The 9,183-nt window shown below is 38.1% G+C and overlaps 2 protein-coding genes across 4 annotated transcripts; both read left to right on the top strand.

Annotated features, from left to right (window-relative positions):
• The first annotated feature begins 666 nt into the window (after window positions 1-666).
• On the top strand, window positions 667-5,427 carry LOC117823471. 3 transcript variants are annotated; one of them, XR_004633411.1, is made up of 5 exons: window positions 667-858; window positions 1,615-1,650; window positions 4,440-4,601; window positions 4,759-4,858; window positions 5,132-5,427. XR_004633411.1 is itself a non-coding variant. In XM_034698678.1 (2 exons), the coding sequence occupies exon 1, from the start codon at window positions 1,913-1,915 to the stop codon at window positions 4,598-4,600; it is 2,688 nt and encodes an 895-aa protein (XP_034554569.1). In that variant the 5' UTR covers window positions 1,665-1,912; the 3' UTR covers window position 4,601; window positions 4,759-4,875. The 3 variants fall into 3 exon arrangements, 1 of the variants encoding a protein (XP_034554569.1); XR_004633410.1 differs by lacking the exons at window positions 667-858; window positions 1,615-1,650 and having other exon boundaries at window positions 1,665-4,601; XM_034698678.1 differs by lacking the exons at window positions 667-858; window positions 1,615-1,650; window positions 5,132-5,427 and having other exon boundaries at window positions 1,665-4,601; window positions 4,759-4,875.
• A 6-nt stretch (window positions 5,428-5,433) lies between these two features.
• LOC117823472 lies at window positions 5,434-8,230 on the top strand. Its single transcript, XM_034698679.1, has 4 exons — window positions 5,434-6,078; window positions 6,249-6,401; window positions 6,619-6,708; window positions 7,497-8,230. Exons 1-4 carry the CDS (start codon window positions 5,569-5,571, stop codon window positions 7,800-7,802), a joined length of 1,059 nt encoding a protein of 352 aa, XP_034554570.1. The 5' UTR covers window positions 5,434-5,568; the 3' UTR covers window positions 7,803-8,230.
• Window positions 8,231-9,183: the final 953 nt, after the last annotated feature.

The raw sequence follows: 9,183 nt of genomic DNA on the forward strand, positions 1-9,183 counted from the left end.
ACGCACACACAACAGCCACTCCACCTCCCTTTTATTTCTCCCTCAAACTGAAATGAAGTGTATTTCCTTACGAGGCTGCACCAACAAAGGCCAAAAAACCATTATTGTGGGACTCGCACAGACACAGCTGGATGGCTACAGGGAAAAAAAGAAAACAAATGAGCAGAATTCCCCAGAAAGAAGCCTGTTATTAATTACAAAGGGCTGATGCGGATGGCTTGAATCGCCTGAGCTTTGGAAAGCAGAGGGATCAAAGAAGAAATGAAGGATGACAAATAACCTGCGGGCCGAGTCTGCTGGATTCAAGTAGTGAGAGATACAACCCTAGTGAGAGAGAGGAAAGCACACACACAAAGACGTACACTAGACAGATAAGCAGACACATAGATTTGTGGAGAGGCATTGCATGTGGACATTTAGCTGGAAATATCAAAAATGCATGTATGATATTAAAGTCAAGTCTCGATAATAACCACAAAAGGCAAATACATGTTTAGACTGCTTTTCAAGACTCTGCACTGTAAAATGTAATTTTGCACATTTGTTATTCTAGCATATTATTCTATGTCAACATGACAGCAGATTACTTAATATGTTGTGATAACACTAAATTATTAGTTAACATCGTCTCAACTACAAAATACATTTTGACTTGAAAATCTATGTCCAGATAAATCGGTAATGCATGTTGACCTGACAATGAAGGTATTTGGGTGGGCGTGTGGATTAAAAACGCCTACGTCATCACGTTTCTGCGACCGTTACCGAGGTGCATTGTGGACATGATTTTGGCGCATCGCGGACTTCACAGTGGGATGCTGAACTCTTGTCGAGTCGACACATGAACCTGTCTTCAAGGTGAGTAAAATTGATTATAAAATGAGTTTGGTTGCAAAAGTATCTAAACGTTTTTAATATTTAGACGCGCAACTTTTTTTCTAGAACTGAAAAGTTTGCCGAAACGAACTTTTGGCTCTAGCTAAAGTAACATTACCCGGTGAGTTCAGTTACCCTCCAACTATATGAGTAACGATGCCACATCGCCTCGGTAAGTGTTAAATGTGGGCTGGTGGATATATTCAACTAATTTCAGAATTGAATGCGTGAGTAACTTTACAGCATGGCTGCTATGCTGGTTGCGTTTGCCGTCTCATTTTACCTCAGCTCCCGCTTCAAGCGGTGAATCAAAGAGGTATGAGACTGAGCGGCTCCTTTGAAACCTAACATTCAGTTGAATTGGCTTTCTTTAGGTAACGTATATGGGGCACGGGTCCGTCACATGACATGGCAACATCTTCACATCGTGCATGCCAAGTTACAGCACTGCAGGGAAAAATGTGTGGCTGTCAAATGGCACGGACACACATACGTGACTGATGTTTTCTTTAGGAATGATCGTGTAATTATATTGTACAGGTACTGATGTTGGCACGAGGATATTGCAGCAGCCCCTGGAGTATTCCTACTGATATGCTGCGTGCTTGGCTAACTACATGTCCTGTACCATAATCTAAATAACATCTTGTTGAAACACATTAATAGAGAAACTATGTGCAAAATTAACTTTATGGTGCAAACAATATAATTAAAACGAACATGTTCCTTCTTTTATAGGTCCGTGGAGCCTAAATGGTGAAAAAAAGTGAACTGGTAAGTTACTTTTTTGTTTATTTCTGACCTCATCAGTATTACAATCATCCTATGAAATAATTATTGATACAGAGGCATCAGGGGGTGTCTGGGTAGGGTGCAAAAATAATTTGATATTACATTTTTCTAGGAGAAAAAACAAACTTGTTGCATAAATGTAGTTGTAACAGCATTCATAACTCGCTCTTTCTTTGTCATTACATTTTTCCTCAGGTATGTGATCACAAAAACAGCCTTTTTTCTTTTTTTTTATTGTTGTTGAATGAGGTGGACCTGTAAACTTTGTACTTTTTTCTGTGGAAATCGCAAGCGAATCTTTGAACATTACGAAAGTAGCCATAGACATTACGGTGCAAACTGTCCACTACCCTGCATATACACAGACTGTGCACAATATTTTAGATCTAAAAAATCCCTGCAGATCCATTTGCGAGATCATGGGATCATAGAAAGTGGTTCTACTGGACTTGTTGGCTTCAAATTAAAATGCTCATTATGTGACTTTAATGAGCAGGTTGGCCTAAAGCAATATATTACTCATCTTGGTAAACATCTGAGGAATAAGGAATCAGTTATCTGTCCTTTTAATCAGTGTCCTTTCAAATCAAGCAAATTCTCTAGTTTTTCTTCACATAAATGCCGTTGTCACCCACATTGTACTTTAAAAGACTTTAAGACTGAACTTATTGTACAAGAAAGTGTAACTGATGACTTGACAGAAAGTGAAATAGCTGTTGAATTGCAATCAAATGTTGGTGACAGTGATATTCCTGTGTCACTTGAGGATTATTCTGACATTGAAACAGCACACCATGACACAGCTGAAAAAATTCAGGGAAGGCTTGGGTCTTTACTTTTGCGAATGCAAGCAGTCTTGCATGTTTCCAAACTAGCCACTCAGGAAATAGTCAGTGAATTTTATGAAATTGGTGTTTTGATTGGTCACCTAAACGAGCATACAGTAAAAAATGTACTTGGAAAGCACTGCTGTAATACGGATGAAAACTCAATAACTTTAGTAACAGAAGCTTTACACAGCCTCAGTCCACTTGACTCCATTTCAGAAAGTGGGTGTCTGGGGTCAGACCAAAAAAGGTTGTGCTACTTCAAAGAGAAATTTGGTGTCATAGACCCAATTGAATATGTTTTAGATTTGCCATCAAAGAAAACATTTGTTTATGTCCCAGTCCTAAAAACTCTTCAAGTATTGTTAAATAGGGGTGATATTATTGACAAAATTTTAGAAGAAGCAAGTACAGGATCAAAACCTGGACATTATAAGGCCTCGTTTGACGGATCATATTTCAAAGAGAACCCACTTCTTTCTGGGGAAAATCAATGCATTTCCTTAGCTCTCTATATTGATGATTTTGAGGTCTGTAACCCTTTAGGAACCTCACGGAAAAAGCATAAGCTGTGTGCAATATACTGGGTTATAGCAAATTTACCTGTTAAATACAGATCGTCATTGTCTAGCATATACCTTGCTCTCTTATGCAGAAGTGTTGATGCCAAGACATTTGGATATGAGAACATTGTAGAACCACTTTTAAGAGATATCAAACTGCTTGAAAACCAGGGGATTTACATCAGTAGGTTGGGAACCAGTGTTAGGGGTACAGTGTTATATGTGTCATCTGATAATTTGGGAGCACATTCTTTTGCTGGTTTTCAGGAGTCCTTTAACGTTGATAAGTTCTGTCGTTTTTGTTTGGCCAGTCGTAGTGATATTCAGAGTTGTTCAGTACAGAGTGGGTCATTTTTATTGAGAACCAAAGAGTCACATAATGAAAATCTTTACATGCTGAGGGAGAATGAGAAATTGAAAAGTATTGACGGAGTGAAAAGAGACTGTGTATTAAACAGATTGTCTTACTTTCATTGCATAACTGGGTTTCCCCCTGACCTTTTACATGATCTTTTGGAGGGTATTGTACCTTTGGAGCTGTGTTTGTGTTTGAAAAAATTTATCGGAAAAAAGTACTTTACGTTACATCATTTGAACACTGTCATACAGCGGTTCCCTTATAAATTTTCTGATAAAACTAACAGGCCACAGAAACTTTCAGAGAAAGTACTTGTGAGTGAAACTATTGGAGGCAACGGCCATGAGAATTGGACTCTGTTGAGGTTGTTGCCTTTACTCATAGGTGATGTTGTACCTGAAAATGATGATGCTTGGTGTGTAATTCTGGAACTTAAAGACATTGTGGAACTTTTGGCATCCTCCACATTTACAGAGGAAAGCTTGTGTTACCTTGAAGGCAAAATAAGTGAACACAGAAAACTTTTACAGAATGCGTTTCCAGGCCTGAGACTCAAGCCAAAGCACCACTTTCTGGAACACTATCCTCATTTGATCCGCTGCTTTGGACCACTTGTTGATTTTTGGACAATACGTTTCGAAGCAAAACATAGTTTTTTCAAAAAAGTGGTCCGTGATGTCAATAATTTCAAAAACATTCTATTGACATTGTCCCTCAGACACCAACTTATGTTGGCATACTACCTGGATGTGCCTAATCTGTTCAAACCAACCGTGGAAGTTAAAGGAGCATCAAATGTTTCCGTGGACATTCTGACTGCCTCTGTCAAGCAAGTGATTAAGAAGAAATTTGGAACTCTAAGCAGTGTATCACTGGCCACAACAGCATTCATACATGGAACAAAATATACTAAGGGAATGTTTGTGTCAATTGGAAGCACAAGTGGACTTCCTGATTTTTGTAAAGTAGTCCATGTGTTGCTTGTATGCAACAAGCTTTTCTTTGTTGTTGAACCTTTCTCAGCTTGGTATCTGGAGCACCTCAGGTGTTACGAAGTCTGCAAGAGAGACCCCGCACAACTGATCGTAGCTGAACCTGAAGAGCTCAACCACTACACCCCCTTGACAGCATACACTGTGCAAGAGAGATTCCTGGTTTCTCCAAAGGCGTTTCTTGTTCATTGAGGTAATTTTTTATGGCTCATAATATACATTCTTTCACCCCATAAAGTTAAGATGGTCGTAAAATGTGTATCAGATAGATGCATAGGTTTAGTGTTGTACAACTACACATACATGTTAAAGTGCATATATATATATTTTTTTTTTATTCACAATTTTAGTTTGGAGCATCACCTGGACTGGATCACCTGGTCACACCTTCATTGCAGCCACCGGTTAAACTCAACCAAAGAAGTTGCTGTCTGGTCTTTAGTAATAAAGGTCAGTTTTTGGAATTATTTTTTGTACAGTAATAAAGTGTTTATAATATTGTGTAGATACAGACACCACCACACACTGCTAGTGGGTCATAAGTGGTAATTGAGAGGGATTATTTTTGAATGAGTCTATTCATTGTTTAGTTTTATAAGAAAATTCTGCATACAGGACACTTAAAAGACTTGATCCAAATGTGAATACTAGTGTTTATATGAACACATTTAATCATGTTGTGAAATCATGTAATATCGGCTTTTTTGTATTTGTCTTTTTGAGTGAGAGTCATCATGCTGATGCGCATCATCCTGAGTAACGAAGACATTAGAAGAGTCACCATAGACAACTTGCCTGAAACTGTTGATGACTTCTGCTTGCTTCTGAAGACAAAACTCGGATTGGATGGGGACCTTGTGGTTCAGTATCAAGACCCCGAATTTGATAATGAACTGTGTAACTTGAGCAGCATATCAGAGCTTCCGAAAGACAGAGTAACTTTGAAAGTGTACTACAAGTCATACCACACAGACTCAACCCTAGATACAGCAAGCCTGCCATCATCATCATCCCTTGATGAGAGCCCTGGTGCTAGTCAAACCCGTCAGCTACCTCAGCCGTTTGTCATTCCTTCCTTTTCTTTTGATGTTGAGTTGAAACTGAGGCAAGGAAATGAGGCCTACCACAAAGATGGGACCCTTCTTGACGTATCAAAAGACATGAAATCGGACATCTTGGATAAGTTAGCAGAAGTGATATATGTCCACAACCCCTACCCAAAATCTGAAGAGTATGATCAAGTGGCCCAAGCTCTCATCAACAAGCATCCTTGTCTGAGGGAACCAGGGTCTGTCCATGGGTGGTTTTGTTGGAAGTTCAGTTTGAAGTTTAAAATGGGTAACTTCAGACAGAAGCTGCGAGTGGCCGGGTGCTCTGAGCTCAAAGTAAACTCTCGTACCTCTGGTCCAGCTGGGCCAAAAAAACTGAAGAGGGCCAAAAAGTCAGAGGTGAATTTTCTGCCAGATTTTCCAGAAGGGATGATACAAAGTAATCTTGACATGGACAGATCAGCCATGGCCGTTGAGATGAAGAAAAGAAAAGTTGACTGGAAGCAAATTGGTGATATGATGAATGACACATTCCCTTTACGGAGAAAAGAGATTGTTGAAGATGAACCACTTGTGGCAGAAGTCAAAGAAAGATGGCCAGCATTGTTCTCTGAACAGCAGGTAATGTTTTCTCAGAAAGTCCTGAGTTGACATTTGTCATGTTTTCAAAAAATTTAAATGTATTCAAAATGCCTAATGTAAGCAGTTATCATAAGCATATGCTTCTACTCCCCCTCCTCCTCCCCCTCCTCCCCCTCCTGCTCCTGCTCCTCCTCCTCCTTCTTCTTCAGATTGTAGCTGAATTTGCTCGCCTGACATCTGTTGACCTGAAAGGCTCCCTATTTGCTGGGATTGACCAGTACCTGGCAAGGTTCCTGGAGCTGTACAAAGCCAAGAGTGGCATAGTGGGACTGACCAGGCTCACAAGACAGCTTGATGAAGACGTAAGTGATAAACATCCACTAAGTTTTGGTCAGCATAAACCCATTTAAATAAAAGACGGCTGAAACATGAAGACTGTCATGTTTTGTAATTGGACATTTGGTATTTTAACTTCTCTAGAATAGGGGCCAGGATAGGTTGGATACCATTGGAAAATAAACCATAAACAATAATTTGTATTGTTTGTTGGGTTTTTTTTGTTGTTTTTTTTTTTACCAGAGTTCCACACAGAGGAAGAGGACTGTTCTTCTGCTGGGCCTTCCTCATTATCTCAGAGATGATCCCTCACATTTTTTCAAGACTGTGGAGGTGAGCATGGTTTGTTAAAATTCTCTTTTACAGTTTGCGAAAATAAGTCAATTAATTGAAGATGGCTTGTAGGCTCTGAAAAGTTCTACTCACCCAATCATAACTATTAAATACCCTGCCCCAATTACCTATATCTTGTAGATGCCAGACATAAAAATGTGCACTCCATTCCTTAACAAAAGTAAAAGTTCTTTTCAGCTTTGGTAAAATTGATTTGTGATACAATAATACACAAGTCACAAACTGACTACTCAAGCCTATGCCTCATGCCATAGAGCTATGATATCCAAAAACTATTTAAAACCTATATGATAGCCATGATTCCTAATTATAAAAAAATTGGCAATGCACTTGATTCTCAAATTACTGTTAGCTTTTAATAGATCCTATAAAAATGTCCTTATTTTATCCTAAGGACAAAAACAACTGTAGAAATGATACATTTTTGTTTTTTCACTTTAAATGGGTCAGTCTTTTAGAACTACTTGCTGGAAATATACATATCAAATATGAATCACATTTTTGGGTTGTTTAAACTTTAAAGGTCAGTATGTTTAAATGTTGAACATTTGAATGAATTTATGTTAATACAAGGAAAGAGACCCTTTAAAGTCACTGTCACCTATAAATTGTTTACATAGGCTACACAAAAGATGTGTTAGTTAAGTTTTAAGTACTTTAAATATGAGATCAAATCCCAGACTTTCTGGCTAGTAGATGCCACCATGTGAACTGTATATTAACAAAAAATAGTAAGTGTTGTTTTTGTTTTTTGTACTTTTATGTAGGCTACAGATGATGAGCAGGTGTTCACCAAGGAGATGAAAGTGGGCATTGTGATGGTGAAAGAAGGAGAAGACATCGTTGATGTATCAGTCATCCTTGAGGAGGCGGTAGTCCTGTGTGGTCTGAAGGACATCCCAGACGCTGTTGCTATGCTGATGGGCCTTCTTTATGCCCTCAACATTGACTATCCAAAGGAACTGAAGTACACATTTGAAGTGATTCAGAAAGTCCTCATGAACATTGGTGGCGGACAGTGTTCCTCACTTGTGCATGGTTTAAGAAACCGACTCCTGCGGAAAACCATGTAACCCTGAACTCTGATGCTTCATCCCAAGCTTAAAAGGGAAAATGTTGCTGTCTGTTTTGCATTTTTTGCAAGGTTTCATTTGTCCTGACTGTAGGACTGCATTCAGTTTCAAGAAGGGCTTTCTTCATTGTTGTTGCCATGCTGGTTGTCTTTTTGCCCTCAACATGTGTATGGTTTATAATTTAATGTGTATAATAATGCAGATGTTTTTTTTACGTGTCTGCATCTTTCAAGTTACCAACCTGAGTGTTACCATTCCAAGTGTTCAAGTATTATGCAATATTCAGTCTCACAACTACTATGCCATTTCAGCTCTATGGTTATTTTTACATGCTGGCTATTTGAACAGTTTTTTGTTGTTGTTGTCAGACATAGTACAGTTTAAGACTTAACTAAAATGTGAGCATTAAAAAGTGTGACACTGGTTAATGGGTTATTTTCATGTTTCTGTTTGAAACAAATGTGTGTCGGTTATAGGATTATCTAACAGTTGTTTTGATACATCAGTAAACTAATAAATATGAATCAAATAAACAAGACAGATAATTTTAATTAAGCTGAAATACATTTCTAATTTCAGCCAACTACTATAAGCAGTTCAGTAAACTAACAAATTTAATTTAGATTAACATTAACAAAAGGTTAACATAACTGAATAGTTAATTGAGTTGAAATAGATTTATTATTTCAAACAACTACCTGAAGAAGTTAAGTTAACTAATAAATATAATTTGAATAAACAAAAACAAAAGGTTGCGATAACTAAAAAGTTTAGTTGAGTTGAAATAGATTTATTATTTCAAACAACTGCCTGAATAAGTTCAGTAAACTAACAAGTCTTAATCAAGATAATTTATGTTGGTGTTATAACAACAACATTTATTTTTTGACCTAACGTAAAATTTTAAGGCAGCCCTTTACATCATATTTTTACGTTGAAACAACTAGTTATATTTAACAGTGTGTGGAAGTGGCTGCCCTATTTCTACTGACGTCTGTGCATGTTACAGTCAGTGTTTTCAGCCTTTAAAGGTAAAGATGTCAAAGTTAAACTTATAGAAAGAAGACAGATGCTTTGTTATCCATATCATAGTTAGGGGTTAGCATTTTAGCATGCATATAAAAAGATGGATGACATGATAGCTCCCCAAAAAGGAAGCCACAACGTCTGCAGCTCTCCCTACTGCCCATAGACTGTATGTATAATGGACAGCGGCGCTCAGCCTTTTTCCATTGTACGGTTTGAAGCCAAAATATCTCTCAACCGCATACGGATGTGAGAAACGTTTGTACGACGTGTATTTCATTTTTAAAGTTTGACCGCAGCCCCATTCAAATGAATAGGGAGACCTATACTGCAGCCAGCCACAAGGGGGAGCAGT

The sequence above is a fragment of the Notolabrus celidotus genome, chromosome 12 (genome assembly GCF_009762535.1).
Source record: "Notolabrus celidotus isolate fNotCel1 chromosome 12, fNotCel1.pri, whole genome shotgun sequence".
NCBI classification, from domain to species: Eukaryota; Metazoa; Chordata; class Actinopteri; order Labriformes; family Labridae; genus Notolabrus; species Notolabrus celidotus.

Bases quoted from the DNA above. Each gene is read 5' to 3' on its own strand.
- LOC117823472 (XM_034698679.1), top strand. From the start codon at position 5,569: ATGAAATCGGACATCTTGGATAAGTTAGCAGAAGTGATATATGTCCAC. The intron at 6,079-6,248 runs GTAATGTTTTCT...CTTCTTCTTCAG, and splicing joins CATTGTTCTCTGAACAGCAG to ATTGTAGCTGAATTTGCTCG. The intron at 6,709-7,496 runs GTGAGCATGGTT...ACTTTTATGTAG, and splicing joins ATTTTTTCAAGACTGTGGAG to GCTACAGATGATGAGCAGGT.
- LOC117823471 (XM_034698678.1), top strand. From the start codon at position 1,913: ATGAGGTGGACCTGTAAACTTTGTACTTTTTTCTGTGGAAATCGCAAG.